The sequence below is a fragment of the Bombina bombina genome, chromosome 3, assembly GCF_027579735.1.
Source record: "Bombina bombina isolate aBomBom1 chromosome 3, aBomBom1.pri, whole genome shotgun sequence".
NCBI classification, from domain to species: Eukaryota; Metazoa; Chordata; class Amphibia; order Anura; family Bombinatoridae; genus Bombina; species Bombina bombina.
In genome coordinates this window covers 1,204,338,235-1,204,361,814 of record NC_069501.1, presented here as the reverse complement: position 1 = coordinate 1,204,361,814, position 23,580 = coordinate 1,204,338,235, and the positions used below count along the sequence as shown (strand labels likewise).

At 39.2% G+C, this 23,580-nt stretch overlaps 1 protein-coding gene across 1 annotated transcript in view; it reads right to left on the bottom strand.

Moving 5' to 3' along the window:
* The window catches only part of PICALM (phosphatidylinositol binding clathrin assembly protein), a 404,046-nt gene that overhangs the window by 62,867 nt on the left and 317,599 nt on the right, over nucleotides 1–23,580 (bottom strand). Inside the window, exons 14-16 of the mRNA XM_053705595.1 lie at nucleotides 19,640–19,739; nucleotides 17,323–17,346; nucleotides 16,010–16,069 (exon numbers count right to left, since the gene is read on the bottom strand). Of these exons, the coding sequence (XP_053561570.1) occupies nucleotides 16,010–16,069; nucleotides 17,323–17,346; nucleotides 19,640–19,739 (184 nt within the window). The remainder of the gene's footprint in view (nucleotides 1–16,009; nucleotides 16,070–17,322; nucleotides 17,347–19,639; nucleotides 19,740–23,580) is intronic.

Here is a 23,580-nt window from a genome sequence, read left to right as displayed (position 1 = left end):
AATATCCCTCTTATAATAGGATTTACTGCTTACCCCATTCCCATATAGGGAAATAATGCCAGCCAGTTCTGATACACCAAGTCTCCACAGAAAAAAAGGCTGCACATACCTTAATGCTGCTTGTAGCATGAAACCGGTCTCCACACTGAAGAGGTCTCATGGTTACCTTCAGAAGTCTTTGTGGGAACCAGCGTGTATCTTAGTTACAAATGCTAAGATCATCAACCTCAGGGCAGAAATCTTCTTCCATATCCCCCTGAGGAAAATAGTATGCACCGGTACCATTTAAAATAAAAAACTTCTTGATTGAAGAAACTAAAACTAACACCTCACTTTACCATGTCTTCCTAGTATAACACAGGCAAAGAGAATGACTGGAAGTGGAGGGGAAGGGAGGGGCTATATATTCAGCTCTGCTGTGGTGCTCTTTGCCACTTCCTGTTAGCAGGAGGTTAATATTCCCACAAGTAAGGATGAAATCCGTGGACTCGTCATATCTTTGTGAATGAAAAGGGAAATTAAAGCAGTGGAACTGTGGATATTGATATCTAAGGAGAGCGAAAATAATAAAACGTTTCCAGAATAGCTTCAGTGTTCTGCACAGATGATGTTGCCAGTTGGGTGAGAACGATGTAATACTGTGCAATAATATAACATTTTAATATATTTTAAAAAAGTTACTTAATCTGTGTAAAGCATAATGTTTTTTTTTTACAAATTGCTAAATTTAGCCAAGTGGGTAGTAAAATCAACCGGGTGGTGTGCCCATTAAATAGTTCCTGGGAAAATCGCTTCCTTTATAGGAATTAGGGCCAGAAGAAGTGAATTATTAGCAGAACTACTCCCACTTTAGGGAGCCGAGGACTGGAGTTCCCACATTAGGGAGCCAAGAATACAAGAGCTACAGGATGATGAGACAGGATAACAGGGTAGCTAAGATAAGGGTAGCTAAGACAGGCAGGTAACGAGAGAATAGTGAGAAGTCTAGCCGAGATCAGTTACCAGAAAGCAGTACAATCAGTCATCAAACACTGGCATATACAGAAGAGTAGTCAGGAGACAATCCAGATACGTGAACCAGAAAAAAACAAACACTGAACAATAAGAATTTAGGTTCAGGACAGAGGCACAAACAAAGCTGGTAAACCACAATGTCAGGACAGGGAGTGGTCTGTGAGGCTGCCTTATGTAGCAGTGCAAGTTTTTTTTCTTTAACTTTATTTTTAAAGCATTGTGTGCATTTGAAAGAGCAGGCAATTATCATCCAAATGAAGTAGCATCTAAGGGAGCTGAGATTGAGGGGTTTGAAGAACTCCCACCCATTCAGCTCCCTTACAGCTATCCTAAGCTTTTTGATTCTGCCCCCTTCATGACATCACCAACAATCCCATGAAGCACAGGATTGCCGCTAACAACACCACCAACGAACCCTGGACTGTAGTGCGGGGAATCGTCAGAAACAGTGTTTGATCTGCAACCCCCTGCATGACAAAATGGCTCTTCATGTGCCAATAGGCCGCAATGTGCATGATGGGGATAGCTCGTCATGCACAATTACAGTGGTTAATTATTTTTTTTAGGGAAGCTGCTTTGGAATTTAAACAGAAGAATTCAAATAGCTTTTTTACCTTATTGTTTGTATTGATATTTGTACTAATTTGTAAGTTAGGCATTTAATAAAAATAAATGTATTTTAAAAAAATCCAAACAAAAGTAGTTTTCACTATTGGATAATCAATTCTAAATTAGGTAAGCTTTATCTCCTATCACAATAAACAGCTGCTGAAACTGATATGCTACAAAAGGTTGTCCGACCCATAAATCCAGCACCCTGAATTATGCAGTGAAGTAGACTTTATGAGGCTAATTCCTTATTCTAGACCAAGTAGGATAGGCATTATTCCTATTAATGCCAGTCATGCTAAACCGTTATCTGATAGTGACATTACTTTAAAAGGCAGTATATGACTAATGCATGCATCAGAGCTCTTAAAGGGACAGTCTAGTATAAATTAAACTTTCATTATTCAGATAGGACTTTCCAATTTACTTTTATCATCAAATTTGCTTTTTTCTCTCTTGGTATTCTTAGTTTAAACTAAAAGAAAATTTATGCTTACCTGATAAATGTATTTCTTTTGACACGATGAGTCCACGGATCATCATAATTACTAATGGGATATTCACCTCCTGGTCAGCAGGAGGCGACAAAGAGCACCACAGCAGAGCTGTTAAATAGCTCCTCCCTTCCCTCCCACTCCAGTCATTCGACCGAAGTTAGGAAGAGAAAGAAAAAGCCAAGGTGCAGAGGTGTCTGAAGTTTATAATAACCCACAACCTGTCTAAAAGAACAGGGCGGGCCGTGGACTCATTGTGTCAAAAAAGAAATACATTTATCAGGTAAGCATACATTTTCTTTTTTAAGACACAATACTAATGAGATTCAATACCCAAGCTAGAGGACACAGATGATACAGGAGGGACAAGACAGGGAACCTAAACGGAAGGCACCACTGCTTGAAGAACCTATCTCCCAAAAGCGGCCTCAACCGAGGCAAAAATGTCAAATTTGTAGAACTTTGAAAAACTGTGAAGAGAGGACCAAGTTGCAGCCTTGCAAATCTGTTCCACAGAAGCTTCCTCTTTGAACGCCCATGAGGAAGCAACAACCCTGGTGAAATGAGCCATAACCCTCTCTAGAGGCTGCAGTCTAAAATGGTAAACGTATGATACTCCTCAGCCAGAAAGAAAGAGAAGTAGTCGTAGCTTTCTGTCCCTTACGTTTTCCTGAGAAAACCACAAAGAAAAAAAGCCTTGCTCTAAAGCTAGTGGAGATTACGTTCGTATTCTCATGCACTGAGAGGATTAGAAACTTTATAATCATTTTTAGGAGAGTTAGCAGCAAAATTGCTAACACATGTCAATTATAAACTTTATCTTCTTTTGGTGCTTAATTTAAATAGCCTATATGTTTTTGAGTGTATAATGGCCCTTTAACCATAAGGCTCTGCGAGCTATATAGAGAAACCCAAAATCTTTGCTCCCGGCTTTGATAACTTGAAGGGAAGCATCCGTAATAAAGTAATTAGCCAGCTTAAGGGCTTTTATCCTATCCTGAATTTATGTCCTGATAGCATCAGGCCTCAACCAATATGCTGCCGTCTAGTGACGGTAGCAACACACACAAATGGCTGTCATTGTAACAACACAAAAGAAAGAGATTTCTCTTGTGATGTATCGAGTCCACGGATTCATCCTTACTTGTGGGATATTCTCCTCCCCTACAGGAAGTGGCAGAGAGAGCACCCACAGCAGAGCTGCCTATATAGCTCCCCCCTTAGCTCCACCCCCCAGTCATTCGACCGAAGGCTAGGAAGAAAAAGGAGAAACTATAGGGTGCAGTGGTGACTGAAAGTTTAAAAAAAATATATATATATGCCTGTCTTAATAAACAGGGCGGGCCGTGGACTCGATACATCACAAGAGAAATAAATTTATCAGGTAAGCATAAATTATGTTTTCTCTTGTAAGATGTATCGAGTCCACGGATTCATCCTTACTTGTGGGATACCAATACCAAAGCTTTAGGACACGGATGAAGGGAGGGACAAGACAGGGACCTTAAACGGAAGGCACCACTGCTTGTAGAACCTTTCTCCCAAAAATAGCCTCCGAAGAAGCAAAAGTATCAAATTTGGAAAATTTGGAAAAAGTATGAAACGAAGACCAAGTCGCCGCCTTACAAATCTGTTTAACAGAAGCCTCATTTTTAAAAGCCATGTGGAAGCCACAGCTCTAGTAGAATGAGCAGTAATTCTTTCAGGAGACTGTTGGCCAGAAGTCTCATAAGCTAAAAGGATGATGCTCTTCAGCCAAAAGGAAAGGGAGGTAGCCGTAGCCTTCTGACCTCTCCGCTTACCAGAATAAACAACAAACAATGAAGATGTTTGACGGAAATCTTTAGTTGCTTGTAAGTAGAACTTTAAAGCACGAACCACATCAAGATTGTGCAACAGACGTTCCTTCTTTGAAGAAGGATTAGGACACAGTGAAGGAACAACAATCTCTTGATTGATATTCTTATAAGAAACAACCTTAGGAAGAAACCCAGGTTTGGTACGCAAAACCACCTTATCTGCATGGAAAATAAGATAAGGGGAATCACACTGTAAAGCATATAGCTCAGAAACTCTTCGAGCCGAAGAGATAGCTACTAAAAACAAAACTTTCCAAGATAGAAGCTTAATATCCATGGAATGCATAGGTTCAAACGGAACCCCTTGAAGAACTTTAAGAACTAAATTTAGGCTCCATGGCGGAGCAACAGGTTTAAATACAGGCTTGATTCTGACCAAAGCCTGATTAAATGCTCAAACGTCTGGGACATCTGCCAGACGTTTGTGTAGAAGAATAGACAAAGCAGATATTTGTCCTTATAAGGAACTAGCTGATAATCCATTCTCCAAACCTTCTTGGAGAAAAGACAATATTCTAGGAATCCTAATCTTACTCCACGAGTAACCTTTGGATTCACACCAATAAAGATATTTGCGCCAAATCTTATGATAGATATTCCTGGTGACAGGCTTTCTAGCCGGAATCAGGGTATCAATGACCGACTCAGAGAAACCACGCTTTGATAGAATCAGGCATTCAATCTCCAAGCAGTCAGACGCAGAGAAATTAGATTTGGATGTGTGAAAAGACCTTGGATTAGAAGGTCCTGCCTCATTGGCAGAGTCCATGGTAGAACCGAGGACATGTCCACTAGGTCTGCATACCAAGTCCTGCGTGGCCACGCAGGTGCTATCAGAATCACCGAAGCTCTCTCCTGCTTTATTCTGGCAACCAGACGTAGAAGGAGAGGAAATACATAGGCCAGATTGAAGGACCAAGGCACTGCTAGAGCATCTATCAGTACCGCCTTGGGATCCCAGGACCTGGACCCGTAACAAGAAAGTTTGGCATTCTGACGGGACGCCATCAGATCCAATTCTGGTGTGCCCCATAGCTGAATCAGCTGGGCAAATACCTCCGGATGGAGTTCCCACTCCCCAAGATGAAAAGTCTAACGACTTAGGAAATCCGCCTCCCAGTTTTCTACTCCTGGGATGTGGATTGCTGAGAGATGGCAAGAGTGATCCTCTGCCCATCGGATTATTTTGGTTACCTCCATCATCGCTAGAGAACTCCTTGTTCCTCCTTGATGATTGATATAAGCTACAGTCGTGATGTTGTCCGACTGAAACCTGATGAATTTGGCCGCAGCAAGCTGAGGCCACGCCTGAAGCGCATTGAATATCGCTCTCAGTCCTAGAATATTTATCGGGAGAAGAGATTCCTCCCGAGACCATAAGCCCTGTGCTTTCAGGGAGTTCCAGACTGCATCCCAGCCTAGCAGGCTGGTATCTGTCGTTACAATGAGCCACTCTGGCCTGCGGAAACACATTCCCTGAGACAGGTGGTCCTGAGACAACCACCAGAGAAGAGAATCTCTGGTCTCCTGGTCCAGATGCAGTTGAGGAGACAAATCTGCATAATCCCCATTCCACTGTTTGAGCATGTGGGTTAGAAAACTCAAAAACAAACCACAATGACCCCTTTAGTCCCTTAAAAAAAAAACATAATTGCATCATTCACTGAATAAACTTTTTTACTAAACAGTGTCACCAGTAACTAATGAGCCCTTCATGCAAGCTGAAATTCCTACCCAAGTGTCTGAATACAGCTTACCCTTCCCTCATGGGGATATTGCCAGCCTTTTCTAGAAATAACAGTCTGTCTGGAAAAAAATAGACTGAACATACCTTAATGCAGTTTAGCCTGCAAACTGTTCCCCCAACTGAAGTTTTCCTGTACCCTTCAGCCCTTGTGAGAACAGCAGTGGATCTTAGTTACAAAATGCTAAGATCATCATCCTCCTTGCAGAAATTTTCATCCCTTTTCTGCCAGAGAGTAAATAGTACACACCGGTACCATTTAAAAATAACAAACTTTTGCTTGAGAAAATAAAAACCTAACATTTTTGTCACCACACTCCTCTTTGCCCTTCCTAGCAGTTAAGCAGGCAGAGAGAATGACTGGGGGTGGAGCTAAGGGGGGAGCTATATAGGCAGCTCTGCTGTGGGTGCTCTCTCTGCCACTTCCTGTAGGGGAGGAGAATATCCCACAAGTAAGGATGAATCCGTGGACTCGATACATCTTACAAGAGAAAACTATCTCCCTCTGAGCAGTACGTTCATGATCCGGAACTCCGCCGCAACAGGGAAAGACAGTCTCCAGTCCCAATTATGCATATAATATGAGGATGCGTATAGGACTAGTAACTGCTCCGGAAAAGAAGGGAAAAAGGCGTGATATGTAAATACCGCCTTCCCAAGGATCGCCCATCGTGGGCGTTAACAAAACAGTCATCTCCCGGGTTGGCATGTTGTATTATGTAACCGCCGGGAGATGAGATAAAGTGCCCCATAGACTAATTATTACAATAGTCGGCTAAACTTAAAAGCACCCAATTTTGTCAGTTGCCCTGTAAGGCAAAATAAATACAGAGTGCTCTTCCAGTGCCTGTGATAGCTGTTGCATATAATCTCCTATGTATCAGGGAGAATTCATGCCAGATAAAATTAAAGTGCCCAATCCATTAAGGGCTTCTTTATAAATCCCATCCATACAAAGTAAGTGCCCAACTTCTTCTGAGTTCCTTCTTTTATCCCCAGAAATAAGTCAGCACTTACCTCATATTCTGCCCGACAGCAAAGGCAGTTCCCAAGTTTGAGAGGTCCTATTCCTCACATGGACCTGTGAAAGAAGAGAAAATACTGATTAATATCCCTCAGATTTTTCAGGGTTAGGGCAGCATAAATGTATGGGAGGTGCAGTGAGAATTATGTCCCACAAGTTCCCATTATTCTAAAGCCACCAAAGCTCTACTGAAGAGACTGATATGGACTACGGCTACACCCTAGGACAAAGCAGCACAATCTTGCACTACTTTAAAAATAATAAACTCTTGATTGAAGAATCTTTAATAATACCTCACTTTACCTCTTCCTATAACTAACATAGGCAAAGAGAATGACTGGAGTGGGAGGGAAGAGAGGAGCTATTTAACAGCTCTGCTGTGGTGCTCTTTGCCTCCTCCTGCTGACCAGGAGGTGAATATCCCATTAGTAATTATGATGATCCGTGGACTCATTGTGTCTTAAAAAAACATAATTTATGTAAGAACTTACCTGCTAAATTCATTTCTTTCATATTAGCAAGAGACCATGAGCTAGTGACGTATGGGATATACATTCCTACCAGGAGGGGCAAAGTTTCCCAAACCTCAAAATGCCCATAAATACACCCCTCACCACACCCACAAATCAGTTTAACGAATAGCCAAGAAGTGGGGTGATAAGAAAAAAGTGCGAAAGCATAAAAAACAAGGACTTGGAATAATTGTGCTTTATACAAAAAAATCATAACCACCACAAAAAAGGGTGGGCCTCATGGACTCTTGCTAATATGAAAGAAATGAATTTATCAGGTAAGTTCTTACATAAATTATGTTTTCTTTCATGTAATTAGCAAGAGTCCATGAGCTAGTGACGTATGGGATAATGACTACCCAAGATGTGGATCTTCCACGCAAGAGTCACTAGAGAGGGAGGGATAAAATAAAGACAGCCAATTCCGCTGAAAAATAATCCACACCCAAAATAAATTTTAAATCTTATAATGAAGAAAACTGAAATTATAAGCAGAAGAATCAAACTGAAACAGCTGCCTGAAGTATTTTTCTACCAAAAACTGCTTCAGAAGAAGAATACACATCAAAATGGTAGAATTTAGTAAAAGTATGCAAAGAAGACCAAGTTGCTGCTTTGCAAATCTGATCAATCGAAGCTTCATTCCTAAACGCCCAGGAAGTAGAAACTGACCTAGTAGAATGAGCTGTAATCCTTTGAGGCGGAGATTTACCCGACTCGACATAAGCATGAAGAATTAAAGATTTCAACCAAGATGCCAAAGAAATGGCAGAGGCCTTCTGACCTTTCCTAGAACCGGAAAAGATAACAAATAGACTAGAAGTCTTTCGGAAATTCTTAGTAGCTTCAACATAATATTTCAAAGCTCTAACTACATCCAAAGAATGCAATGATCTCTCCTTAGAATTCTTAGGATTAGGACATAATGAAGGAACCACAATTTCTCTACTAATGTTGTTAGAATTCACAACCTTAGATAAAAATTTAAAAGAAGTTCGCAACACCGCCTTATCCTGATGGAAAATCAGAAAAGGATATTCACAAGAAAGAGCAGATAATTCAGAAACTCTTCTAGCAGAAGAGATGGCCAAAAGAAAACAAAACTTTCCAAGAAAGTAATTTAATGTCCAGTGAATGCATAGGTTCAAACGGAAGAGCTTGAAGAGCCCCCAGAACCAAATTCAAACTCCAAGGAGGAGAAATTGACTTAATAACAGGTTTTATACGAACCAAAGCTTGTACAAAACAATGAATATCAGGAAGAATAGCAATCCTTCTGTGAAAAAGAACAGAAAGAGCAGAGATTTGTCCTTTCAAGGAACTTGCAGACAAACCTTTATCCAAACCATCCTGAAGAAACTGAAAAATTCTCGGAATTCTAAAAGAATGCCAGGAAAAATGATGAGAAAGACACCAAGAAATGTAAGTCTTCCAGACTCGATAATATATCGTCCTAGATACAGATCTACGAGCCTGTAACATAGTATTAATCACAGAGTCAGAGAAACCTCTTTGACTAAGAATCAAGCGTTCAATCTCCATACCTTTAAATTTAAGGATTTGAGATCCTGATGGTAAAAAAGGACCTTGTGACAGAAGGACTGGTCTTAACGGAAGAGTCCACGGTTGGCAAGAAGCCATGCGGACAAGATCCGTATACCAAAACCTGTGAGACCATGCTGGAGCCACCAGCAGAAAAAACGAGCATTCCTTCAGAATTGATGCAAAAAAAGACAGCGCCTCATTGTGCAAGTAGGTTTCGTATGCGAGAATCACAGTGAAAGTAAAGACAAATAGAGATATACTCACAAGAGTATTGGCACCCTTATTGAAAGTGGTGCGAATAGGCAGGCTGACGTTTTTGCAGCAGTCAGTACGCTGTGCCGGATGACATCCGAAATCCTGAGCGGACGGCTGTGGGCTCTCCTCAATAGATCGAGTCCAAATCCTCTGTAGCTGTGCTGTGGGAAGAGACAGCGTGCAGCTGCTCTCTGTGTGTAATCAACGCTGCAAGCTGGTAACAGTCCTCGGCAGAGCTACACTCGATAAAAAACTCTGCTGGTAGTGAAAAAAGCTTGGCAAGCAACGATAAAAAAGCCAAAATGATACAAGGCTTAATGTAAAAAAGTAAAAACACTTTATTTGTGGTGTAAAAGTGTTTTTACTTTTTTACATTAAGCCTTGTATCATTTGGCTTTTTTCACTACCAGCAGAGTTTTTTATCGAGTGTAGCTCTGCCGAGGACTGTTTTCTCATTACCAGCTTGCAGCATTGATTACACACAGAGAGCAGCTGCACGCTGTCTCTTCCCACAGCACAGCTACAGAGGATTTGGACTCGATCTATTGAGGAGAGCCCACAGCCGTCCGCTCAGGATTTCGGATGTCATCCGGCACAGCGTACTGACTGCTGCAAAAACGTCAGCCTGCCTATTCGCACCACTTTCAATAAGGGTGCCAATACTCTTGTGAGTATATCTCTATTTGTCTTCACTTTCACTGTGATTCTCGCATACGAAACCTACTTGCACAATGAGGCGCTGTCTTTTTTTGCATCATTTCTAGATATTGGGTCCTGATCAGACACCGCCAAGACCAGCTGCCGATTGCACTTTGAACATATTCTTCCGAACACTTCCACTGAGATGATAAAGATTCCTAGTATTTGATTTCAGAAACACTGACGATTTCAGCTACCAACTTTTATCACCACTTTTGGGACTCATCACGATAAGCTTTTTTCTTCATATATATTTTTTAGAGTTTATATCATATATGTTATATTTTGCATGATTTTAGCCGCTTGATTATTGTTGCTGATCCAGTAACCGTATTTTGGGCCGCCTTGTACAAAGGTTCATATATATATTTCTAACTATCCAATATTGGATTTATATTTAGGGTTATTTCACACACATTACACAAATTTACACTTTTCACATTGGTTACTTCACCCAGTGGCACACCTCAACTATTATTACTGTTTTCTTGGTAACTGCACTATTCAACACCGTATGAGGATTAATTAATCATTTCAAGTTCACTATCTGCCATTTTTGGCATTTGATTTTTATTTTTTGCCCCAGGCGCACGCTATTACCATTTTTTATATTTGGTATTTTATCTGTTATTCCTTCAGAATCTTGGAGATTACTCTTGTAAGAAGAACTAGAGGCGGAAAGATATAGGCAGGATGATACTTCCAAGGAAGTGACAATGCATCCACTGCTTCCGCCTGAGGATCCCTGGATCTGGACAGATACCTGGGAAGTTTCTTGTTTAGATGAGAAGCCATCAGATCTATTTCTGGAAGTCCCCACATTTGAACAATCTGAAGAAACACCTCTGGGTGAAGAGACCATTCGCCCGGATGTAACGTTTGGCGACTGAGATAATCCGCTTTCCAATTGTCAATACCTGGGATATGAACCGCAGAGATTAGACAGGAGCTGGATTCCGCCCATACCAGTATTCGAGATACTTCTTTCATAGCCAGAGGACTGTGAGTCCCTCCTTGATGATTGACATATGCCACAGTTGTGACATTGTCTGTCTGAAAACAAATGAACGATTCTCTCTTTAGAAGAGGCCATGACTGAAGAGCTTCTGAAAATTGCACGGAGTTCCAAAATATTGATTGGTAATCTCACCTCCTGAGATTCCCCAAACCCCTTGTGCTGTCAGAAACCCCCATACAGCTCCCCAACCTGTCAGACTTGCACCTGTTGAGATCACAGTCCAGGTTGGAAGAAAAAAAGAAGCCCCCTGAACTAAACGATGGTGGTCTGTACCACGTCAGAGGGTGTCGAACAATCAGTTTTAAAGATATTAAATGAGATATCTTTGTATAATCCCGGCACCACTGGTTCAGCATACAGAGCTGAAGAGGTTGCATGTGAAAATGAGCAAAGGGGAACAAGTCCAATGCAGCAGTCATAAGAACCTAGAATTTCCATGCATAAGGCTACCGAAGGGAATGATTTAGACTGAAGATTTCGATAAGCTGAAACCAATTTCAGACGTCTCCTGACCAACAGAGACAGAGTCATGGACACTGAATCTATCCGGAAATCTAAAAAAGGTTACTCTTGTCTGAGGAATCAACAAACTGATTGGTTAATTGATCCTCCAACCATGTTCTTGAAGAAACAACACTCATAAAAAGCTGGAAAGGATCTTTCCATTGAAAATTAGCAAAGGGAATTGAATCCAATGCTGTTAAAACTTCTATGCATATATAGCAACTGAAGGAAATAATAGAGACTAAAGGTACCGACAGACGGAACCCAATACAAATTGTCCCTTGTCTGATAGAGACAAAGATAGTGACATAAACCATCTGGAAACCTAAAAAAAAAAGGTGACCCTTGCGTGAGGAATTAAGAGCTTTTGAAAAAAGATCCTCTAACTATGTCCTGAAGAGCAAGTGAAACATATGAGAATCCGCATCCTCAGGAAATAATCTGAATGAAAACAGAAAAATTAAGAATACGCATTTATTGTATCTAAAGAAAACAAATAATGCTATCAATGACCACAAAAAGGCAAAATAGTTTGAATAAAACTCCAAAACCCAGTTCCTAGAAAAGGAACTGGAATAAAAACCCCAGAAGATTCCAGGTCTGAGCAGCGCTTGAACCCCATGGGTACCCAGCCATGCCTCAACAGTATCCAAAATATATAGGACAGAAATACACTGAAAGAAAGTGTTAGCCTTACTGGAATAAAATCAAATAAATTTGGACAAAATAGAACCAAATAAATTTCAAAGAAGTCTTAACCTGCCCCTTACCAGCCAAGCTGGAATACGGCATGTGCATCGCAACATTAGGGAGCTAATTTCGAACCCCAATTAAAAACATGTTACATGGGAAAGAACTCAGGATTCGTTCCTTAATAAGAACAACCAAACTAGTATAAGCTTAAAGTTTTAGTCTTAGAACTCAATCTTGAAGCCCATAGTAACAGTTAAGAATTGAATCCAATTATTATTGATTATCTTAGAACAAAAGAAATATGGATTTTTATTTTTTTTTTTAAAAAGCACAGAATTCTTCTAGCTAAAATAGCTAAAGACATAGATTAACCCTCATTTGCGAATATATTCAATAAAATGAAGACACAAATGAAATCATTAGCATGATAGTCCAGTTTAAAGGACCAGTCAAAACAGAGGACTTGGAAAATGCAAAACAACAAGACAAATGCAACGGTACCAAGTCTAGTAAATATTGTCCCTTAACAATGCTAAAATAAATCATGATCTGATATTTGATCTTAAAGTAAACAGAAAAAATGAAGCAATTGCAATATCACAGGACCAAGAAAAGTACCTGAAACTAAATAATTTTCCAAAAATAAGATACAACTATATAAAGGAACATAAATACTATTTTGCTATAAAAACAATAGCATAATTAGTAGGAGTAGAGATAGCTCCAATAAATTGGAGAACCCTCCAAATTGAATTTAACTGCTGACAAAGAATATAGTTTAAAAATAAAAGACAATTCTCAGCCTATTCCATTCCCTAGTATGGGGAATTGGAAAGAAAACCTCTGAAATCACAGAAGAAATAAAAAGGCAGAAATAGTGTCAGCTAGTCTTAAAGAACTAGTTACCTTAATATCCAAAATAATCAACACCTCTTCAACAAAGAACAAATGTACTTTAATAATAAAAAAATTATATAAAAAAGTAGATTTGTTAGTGTCAATATCTGATGAAGAGAATTTCTGAAAGAGAAAAAAACATCATCAGAGAAGGATAAATCAGTATGTTGTTGGTCATTTGAAACTTCAATAATTAAAAAAGAAGTGAAAAAGACCTAAAAATCGTATTAGAAGGCACGAAGTCAGACATAGCCTTAATCAGAAAAAATATTTCTTATAAATCTTCTAAACATTTCTTGCACTTAAGAATGGAAATGTATAAAGCATAAATACTAATGGAATCTGCATGTAAAAGTATATCATAATAACTTATTACAAACCATAGCTAGAGATAAACATTTATAACATTTAAAATAAATGAACTTAGCTTTGGTAGAACTGAAACTCAGTTAAGCATTTTTCCAGAAGTGGCTTCTGACTCAGGGACAAACGGAGACATCTTGCAATACGTAATAGAAAAAACAACATATAAAACAAAATTGATCAAATTCCTTAAATGACAGTTTCAGGAATGGGAAAAAAATGCCAGTGAACAAGCTTCTAGCAACCAGAAGCAATAAATAATGAGACTTAAATAATGTGGAGACAATAGTGACGCCCCCATATTTTTTAGCGCCAAAAAAGACGCCCACATTATTTGGCGCCTAAATGCTTTTGGCGCCAAAAATGACGCCACATCCGGAACGCCGACACTTTTGGCGCAAAAAAAACGTCAAAAAAAAGGACGCAACTTCCGGCGACACGTATGACGCCGGAAACAGAAAAAAAAAAGTCTGCGCCAAGAATGAAGCAATAAAATGAAGCATTTTCAGCCCCCGCGAGCCTAACAGCCCACAGGGAAAAAGTCAAATTTTAAAGGTAAGAAAAAAATTGATTAATTCATATGCATTATCCCAAATATGAAACTGACTGTCTGAAATAAGGAATGTTGAACATCCTGAGTCAAGGCAAATAAATGTTTGAACACATATATTTAGAACTTTATATAAAAGCGCCCAACCATAGCTTAGAGTGTCACAGAAAATAAGACTTACTTACCCCAGGACATTCATCTACAAGTAGTAGAAAGCCAAACCAGTACTGAAACGAGAATCAGTAGAGGAAATGGTATATATAAGAGTATATCGTCGATCTTAAAAGGGAGGTAAGAGATGAATCTCTACGACTGATAACAGAGAACCTATGAAATAGACCCCGTAGAAGGAGATCATTGAATTCAAATAAGCAATACTCTCCTCACATCCCTCTGACATTCACTGCACGCTGAGAGGAAAACCGGGCTCCAACCTGCTGCGGAGCGCATATCAACGTAGAATCTAGCACAAACTTACTTCACCACCTCCATAGGAGGCAAAGTTTGTAAAACTGAATTGTGGGTGTGGTGAGGGGTGTATTTATGGGCATTTTGAGGTTTGGGAAACTTTGCCCCTCCTGGTAGGAATGTATATCCCATACGTCACTAGCTCATGGACTCTTGCTAATTACATGAAAGAAAGAAACATAGGTAGGCTCATATGCTAATTTCTAAGCCTTTGAGGGCTGCCTCTTATCACATGCCTTTTAAATCTCTTTTCAACACAAAGAGACAGAAAGTACACGTGGGCCATATAGATAACACTGTGTTCATGCACAGGGGGTTATTTAAGATTTAGCACAAAACAATGCTAAATTTAAGACAATAGATAATAAACAGTCACAGTCATGTGATCAGGGGGCTGGAAGAAGGTTCCAAGATACAAGGTAATCACAGAGGTAAAAAGTATATTAATATAACTGTGTTGGTTGTGCAAAACTGAGGACTGGGTAATAAAGGGATTATCTACCTTTTAAAACAATAACAATTCATTCTATGGTAGACTGTCCCTTTAAACTTCTCCCCAATAAATTCTTATCTTTAGAATGTCTGTTTTATAATCCCAAAACCTCCACCCTTTTAAATTCCACAGCTTACAACTCTTATGAAAAAACAAAGAAAAAAGCAATGATCATAAGATTAAAAAGAAACTGGGACTCATAGGTGGATAATCAACAGCAATGTCAATATCCTCACAGAGGATACAATGGCCTCACTATAGTCAATAAATTAAGTAGCCCACCTAAGAGTATGTCAGGGCCTGTTACTTCTAAAAGGTCTTAGGTCACATACAACCTTGGATGTGTGTGATAAGCATAAAAATAGCCTATGAACTAAATAAGCTTACACTTTTAGGAAATGTTGGAAATACTTTGTGGGTCTGTGGTTCTTATCTGCCATCAAAATCATTGTTTCGTTATTTTTTTATGTCAGGCGTGGCATGACAGGAACCCATACATAGTGGGGTCATGTCTTTTTCCAGCTGTTCAAAACAACATTAAACTAGAGCAGAGTTACAGCCCTACATTCCACCAACCATCAACTAATCATCAACTAATCACATACACACTGTTTGAATAAGATAAATCGGACTTTTCATAATTAACACTTTCGCGACAGGGCTAAAGTGTCTACATCGGAACAACTGTTCCGATGTAGACAAATTGAAACCACGCGATCGTGCACACGATTGCGAGATTTCAATTATTGGATCGCTTCTGGGGGGGCATCCCTACAACCCTAGGAAACGCCCTCTAGACCGCGATCAAATCCTGGAAGCACAGAAGGCTTCAGGACAGCAGTTAGCTATGACATTCTATTCCGTCATAACGGCTTTAAAGCCCAGTGTAATTATGACGGAATAGAAAGGCATAATGGCATTAAAAGGTTAAGTTGCCCCTTTTTTGTACTTGAATGTTTTTTTTCAGTTGACCTGGGAAGTAAATACTTTCCTAATCTACCTTAAATGTGAAATTATTACAGACATGCAGTTCAATTTTGTGACTTGGTCAGGTGCAACCTATATATGTTTGATCTTCAGACTATATTCTATTATCTCCTGACCATTGTGTTCAAAAGAGAGATTCCATCTCTGCTACCGTCTCTCTTAAGAATTGTTTTCAGAAGAAGAAAAAAAAATCTATCATCAAACTAATTAAATTAAGATCATTCTAATTACTAATTAGTTTCTAGTTAGTTGTGTTCGTAATTAAGAAAAGCTGTACTTACCATCCCATAGTTTACAAATCCTGTGGGTGTTGTGGCTGGATAGGCCATTATTGGTGGTGCCTAATACATTAGAGACATACATAAAACAGTTAGTACAAACCAATTGAACTTTATTCCACTAACCTAGCACATAAGCAGAGTTTACAACAGTCATGCATATTTTAATAGGTGCCATTTGACACAAGTGAATTTAAAAAGATCAAAACTACGGGAATATACAAAAGGGACAAGATCTTGTGGTAGGGTAGTTAAACAAATTGTTGATTCATGACAAACAAAATCCTTATGGTGCTCTACATAACTAGTTTTGCCACGGTAAATATAACTATAGTGACATTAATAGAAACACTAAGCATTTAAAATTGGAAGTTAGTCATCCATATGTCATTTTAATAAGTAAGAAAATAAATACTAAGAAAAAAGGTTTAAAAATATATATATTTTTTAAACCACCAGAAAAACCTAATTTTCAAAAGAAACGCACTATGTATTTACATAATGCCCTGATTCATAACAAAGCAGTACATGTAATAGATCCAACTCAAGACTATATATTACAATATCAGACTACAATAGCCTACTTTCATTTCACAGACATGTTCTAGAATAAAAAAGGAACACAAATTTAAACACACCATTCACCATTTTATATTAACCCTATATATTCCTCTGATTTGTGAGTCATTGCTTTATAACTGCCAGGTATTTTACATTTTTTATGTTCTGCTCATGTAAGATCCATAAACAGTAACTAAGCAAGAGTTGTAAGAATTGAGAATATTGAATTTAGTATGCAAGAAATATTGTGCTGATAATGCAGAGAGATATATTAGGGGTAATATAAATCTACAGTTCTTTTAAAGTATTGAGCTGAGGAATAATCAAACAGATTTTGCAGTAGAAATAAAACCAGATAGAGAACCTCATGCACATATATAATTCTCTTTGCAGCCAAAAGGACTGTTTTACAGAACAGTTGTGTGGCAGAACCGTCTGGCTACAAATAATGAACTTTACCCAAAGCAGATTACCATTAAGTAGTTATTAAGCTTACAAAGAGCACCACAATTCCCACACCCAAAGCACTGCAAAAAAATGCAGCTCCAAAAGCAATAAAAAAAACAAACAAAACAAACCTGGACAGTTCATGCCATTAGTTGCAAGTGAATCAAATGCAGTGGGGAGAAATCATTTACCAGCACACCACAAGATCATCTGTGATTACTGTGGGCTTCAGCTTATGATTGTTAAGCTTTAGCAGCAGTTAATAACAGCATGCTAGTATATAGCAAAAAGGCTGTTTTTCAACTTACGTATGGTGGGAAATGCATGCCATTCTGTTTTATTTTTCATCAGGGAAAACAGTTACATAATGCAATAACACAGGATTAGAACACATACACAAAAAGTCTAAATAGCTACATACAGTTTTAATACCTAGAAAACAGGCATTCTATGTTATTACTAAAGAGCATATTAAAACAAGTACACAATGCTACAATGTTTCTAATGGAAAGGCTCTGATACATTGTAACATTAGGGCTCGATTTATCAAGCCCTTCTCCTTCCTTCAACTGCAGGTTCTCACAGGGGAATCTGCAGTCAGGATTTATCGAGCAGTGATCACCAGGTCTCATCTGACCAGGGAGATTGACAGCTCCTGCCCACACGTGATTGGCTGTGCATGGGAAGGTTCGCACGAGATCACAAAATAGCGCTTGTGTGCAATGTTAAATTCGGGCAGTGGATTGTTGCCCGCCAGAGAAGAGCTGGGGCAAATAGGGGCGAATATATATACACCCCTCTACGCCCTTGATTGATAAATCGAGTCCTTAATAGTAAATAACATAACTAAATATAGTAAAGAGTTCTAAAAATGTAAGTCACTTTTGCATCACACATTCCCAATGTATAATTCAAATGATGATTGTGCATTAAAGGGACAATAAAGTCAAAACTAAACATGTATGATTAGATAGATCATGCAATTTTAAACAACTTTCCAATTTACTTCTATTATCTATTTTGCTTCGTTATTGTGGTATCCTTTGTAAAAAAGGATCAGGAGCCGCTATGCACTACTGGGATCTAGCTACTGATTGGTGGCTGAACAGAAATACCTCTTGTCATTGGCTAAGCTTACTCCCAGTAGTGCATTGTTGCTCTTCAATAAAGGATACCAAAAGAATAAAGCACATTTGTTAAAGTGAATGTCAATTTTAATGCTAAAGTGCACGGTTCTTAAAAATTCAATTAAAACCAGTGGCACTTTAATTCATCAAAATTTACATTTCACTCCTGTTGAGAAAAAAAAAAAACTTACCTTTTAATCTTCACAGCAGCTCCAGCTTCCTCCACCCCTCGCAAAGCCTCTTCCTGGGTCTAAAATTAGGAATCAGGCTTCCTCCAATCACGGCGTTGAATCAGACACTGATTTCCCCCGGGGGAGAAGCCGTGATTGGAGGATGACCTATCGATCATTTCTGACGTCAGAAAAGGCTTACAACGACCGGAGGAAGCTGGAGCTGCTGTGAAGATTAAAAGTTAAGTTTTTTTTCACAACAGGAGTGAAATGTAAATTTTGATGAATTAAAGTGCCCCTGTTTTAATCAAATTTTTAAAAACCGGGCACTTTAGCATCAAAATTGACATTCACTTTAATAGAAGTAAATAGGAAAGTTGTTTAAAATGTTTTGTTGTATCGGGATCATGAGAGAAAAATGTTGGGTTTCACGTCCCTTTAAAAGTGCATAATTAACAAGCTGGCAAAGAACACAATATAAAAGTATATACATATACACATACACACACCACAAATATCCCCAGATAGCCCTCTATCAGATCGCCACAAAAATGGAACTATGTCCCTTACACACATTTTTCCAGTGTTAATTATATCCTGCAGTGACTTATCTGTAATGGTTTAAACGGACAGTAAGCACCTTCAGATTCTAATATAAAATGTTTACCTGTGTGTTGTAAAACACCTTTTGCAATATATTTTCATTGTTTAGTTTGCCTACTTTTTCCTGTAATTTAGCTCTAAAAATAGTTTAATTTTCTGAAATGCACCGCGCAAAGTTTGCATGGTTAACCCTGCTACATATTTTTTCCTAACAGGCTTCAGCAAATAACTGCAAAGCAGTTTATACTAACGTAACTAACTAGGTTTGTCTTCCCTAGAAGCAAATCTAAATTGGCTTCTCCAAATAAGGCAAGTGGCGACAATTGCAGCAAGCAACACAATTTGTTTTTAAAATGTATACACTTGCCTGATGTTATTCTATAGCAAGTCAACATAGATGTCTTGTAATTACAGGTTTCCATACTAAAGATTCCTGCAGAAAATTACTGTATATAAAACTTCCAAAAGTCAAGCTGATAAAACCGCAATTATTAAAAAATGTATAGGGTTCTATTTTGTCTCTGCAAAAATCTAACTTTGTATACAAATTTACAAATTTAAAACCCTTGGAATTTTTATTTTAAGCATACTGAAATTTTATTCTAGTCTACAAACGTGTACATCACTCAATGCTAAAAATACTGTGTGGGCAAGTCCCTGTTAATAACAACTCTATCTGTAAAACAACTACACTCAGTTTTAGAGGTTTATTGTAACATACTTACCAAAGTAGCTGGATTCCAAGTTGTCGTAGGGGCCACTTTGGGTTGCCAATTAGTTCCTCCAGTTAGTTTCTTCTCTCCTGGTTGACTCCAATGAACGTCACTAAATGTATAAGAAAATAAATACTGGGTTCTAGAATTCTGAGATAACCAACGTCCATTTAAAGCAAAAAAACAAAAACAAAAAAGTGTATCTTTAAAATAAAAAATATAGCTAACATTTCCTGGATATACAACCAGGTTATCACTGCGCGCAATTTAAACCCTGATGAACAAGAAAAAAAAACTATAATCCTATGCTTGACAAACCCCGGTGCCAGGGAGCCACTGCCATCTTAAAATTAGGCCCTGGTTTAGAGTCCCCAAGATATCCATGGTGTACCCTGTTGGCCCGCCACCATTCAAACCTAAAATTTAACTTGGTGTGGGGTTGGATCGTTTCTAGGCCTTGAATCTGTGAAATAAAAATCCAGCTTTGATTGTGGTGTTATATAAATAATATCTCACAGGGATAGTCAAAAGTTTCTGGCTGCTAAATGTATAATATGTCTCCTAATTTTTGAACACATTTCTCGAGTCCTTACATTCTGCATCAGACTAATGGTGACGGTTTACTTTTAAAGGGAAGAGCGAGAGAGAGCGTGAGAGAGAGAGAGAGAGAGAGAGCGAGAGAGAAACACCCAGTCACACATACGAAGATCGCTCCATCTGAAGATAGTCTCTAAATTCACAATATAACAAGTCCACTAAATGGACACATACAAAGAATGTTGTTCAGTCCCAAAAGTGAAAAAAATGAAGACACTTTATGATTGAAGATTCCTTCAACAACAAAGTACCCATTTATTCTTATAACCCAAAAGATAAATCACATTTACACATCATATACCGGGTCCCTAGTATGATAGAATGTGTAAATGATGTAACTTCTGTATTTAACCACTGAAGTAACAAGAGGACAGTGCACCAATATGTCCTTTACAATGGCAACATTTTACTTTAGTGATTTCTCATTATTGACATAAGTGTCAGTCCCCAAGGCAGAACATAGTGCGATCTGTGATATTATCGCAGAAAGTGGAGCCTGCCTGCAGAAAGAACGGCCAGGTCTGTTAAACAGAGAATTTTTTCTTCAACAGGATTTTTTTTTTTCTGGCTAGTGCAGTGCTTTCAAATGGACAACCGGCACATTTTTAGTGCAGAGACAGTACTTTGAAATTATTGGCTAATGGCTGCTCTGCTCCTGAATTTGATACTTTTTTTAGATGCAATATCATTATTGATACTTTTACCGGACAGAACGGCTTCTGCGACTGCGAGGTAAGTCAGTTCTGGGCACAGGGCAAGTGTTTTTTTTTTTTTTTAACCTTTAGCCCTGCTCTGGGCAAGCAGAAGGAGTAAAAGCTGTTTTAATTTTTTTTATTATTATTGTGTTATTTCAATAGCGCTGAGTGGCTGAGTGAGTGCAGGAAAAGCCTAGCACACAACAAATGTTTACATTGCACACATCTCCTACTGCAGCGCATCACATAATTCTTGGGAGACCGCAGACCGGCAATGTTTGCTGTATACCTCAGCGGTGTATCACCTACAGCACGTCTTAGGGTATGATTTACATTCCGTGGGCTCATTATACAGACCTGCCCCTGCATCAGTGTACAGCATGGTGACTTGCAAGATCCCATATACCGGAGAAATGCTGTGCAAGTGGGTGATGAGGTTACACATGCTGTACACTGATGCAGGGGCAGGTCTGTGTAATGAGCCCACGGAATGTAAATCATACCCTAAAACGTGCTGTAGGTGATACGCCGCTGCGGTATACAGCACACATTGCCGCCGGTCTGCGGTCTCCAAGAATTATGCGATGCGCTGCAGTAGGAGATGTGTGCAATGTAAAGATTTGTTGTGCGCTAGCCTTTTCCTGCTCTCACTCAGCCCTCTTCTCACACTACCGCGGCACCACCGCTTGGCGCTATTGAATTATTAATGCAGGGACAGGTCTGTCACTTGTAATGAGCCCACGGAATGTAAATCATATACTAAGACGTGCTGTAGGTGATACACTGCTGAGGCATACAGCACACATTGCCGGTCTCTAAGAATATGCAAAGTGCTGCAGTAGGAGATGTGTGCAATGATCTTCAGCATCTCAGTCTCAGAGTATTCTAGGAATTGTACAATGGCCTGCAGGACTTAGACAGGGGCAGGTCTGTGCAAGAGTGGCCATGGAAACGGTGAGTAGTGGGTAGTTAGCCGTATCCGTATGTAGATTGCTCCACAGTACTTCAGTAGCATGGGATCTGCATTCAACTAGTTGATAATGGTCAATCCCATGAAGTAGCAAAAAACTTAAGAATAGAGGTAAAATTGTTATCAGGGAATTTATGGGGAAAATGTCACAAGAGGAGATTGTTCTTAGAGTAAAGGGACAGCAAACACTGGGATTTTATTAAAGAAAGTTTAATTAAGTGGAACTTGAAATAAACAAGCCCAAAACAAATGTCTGTGTTTCCACAAATAACAAATATTAATAAAGCTCAAGCTGCAAAACACAAATCATGTCTTCAGGCTGTCAGCTTTCACTGTAAATTGTGGATTTGCATATGGCCTATGATTGGAGGGTGGGCGTGCTAGTCTCAAGCACAGCTCAGCACTTTACTTGGGGAGGGTAAGCACTGTCTAGATTAATTCCAGGAGAGGGAATTAGAAAGGTAAAAATTACAAAATGTATTGTTTCTTAATATCCTATATGTGTCTCAGTTCAGTAATTAGTGCATTTACTATTGGTATATGGATCTGTAATATCAGTGTATACTGGCCCTTTAAGCAGATTTTTGTTTGTACTATGGCACTTACTGGGAGGAAATCGATAAATTAATTTACTCCTGAGTCCTTCCATGTCCCTAGCCAAAGCCGCCCTGGGGCCACAAATCACTTCTCCAGTAATTGTTATCTGATAATCCAGTATTTCTCCAGTCCGTCACCCCAGCAGTACAGTAAAGCAGGTTCCCAGGCAGACTGACACTGTGGGAACGTACAGCAGACATCAGCGAGGCTGTACCTGTCCTCATGCACACCGAGTAAGGGCAACAAACACAACACCGGCTCCTTAGAGACACTGCAAAAACATTTTCACTAAAAAAATTCTCATTGCAGAAAATGAAAAAACAGAATTTATGCTTACCTGATAAATTACTTTCTCTTGCAGTGTATCCAGTCCACGGCTTCATCCTTTACTTGTGGGATATTCTCATTCCCTACAGCAAAGAGCACACAGCAGAGCTGTCCATATAGCTCCCCCTCTAGCTCCACCCCCCAGTAATTCGACCAAAGGTTAGGAAGAAAAAGGAGAAACCATAGGGTGCAGTGGTGACTGTAGTTTAAACAAAAAATTTTTTACCTAACTTAAATGCCAGGGCGGGCCGTGGACTGGATACACCGCAAAAGTAATTTATCAGGTAAGCATAAATTCTGTTTTCTCTTGCAAGGTGTATCCAGTCCACGGCTTCATCCTTTACTTGTGGGATACCAATACCAAAGCTTTAGAACACGGATGAAGGGAGGGAACAAGACAGGTACCTTAAACAGAAGGCACCACTGCTTGCAAAACCTTTCTCCCAAAAATAGCCTCCGAAGAAGCAAAAGTATCGAATTTGTAAAATTTGGCAAAAGTATGCAGTGAAGACCAAGTCGCTGCCTTACAAATCTGTTCAACAGAAGCCTCATTTTTGAAAGCCCATGTGGAAGCCACTGCTCTGGTAGAATGAGCAGCAATTCTTTCAGGAGGCTGCTGTCCAGCAGTCTCATAGGCCAAACGAATGATGCTTTTCAGCCAAAAGGAAAGAGAGGTAGCAGTCGCTTTCTGACCTCTCCTCTTACCAGAATAGATAACAAACAAGGAAGATGTTTGTCTGAAATCCTTAGTTGCTTGTAAATAGAAC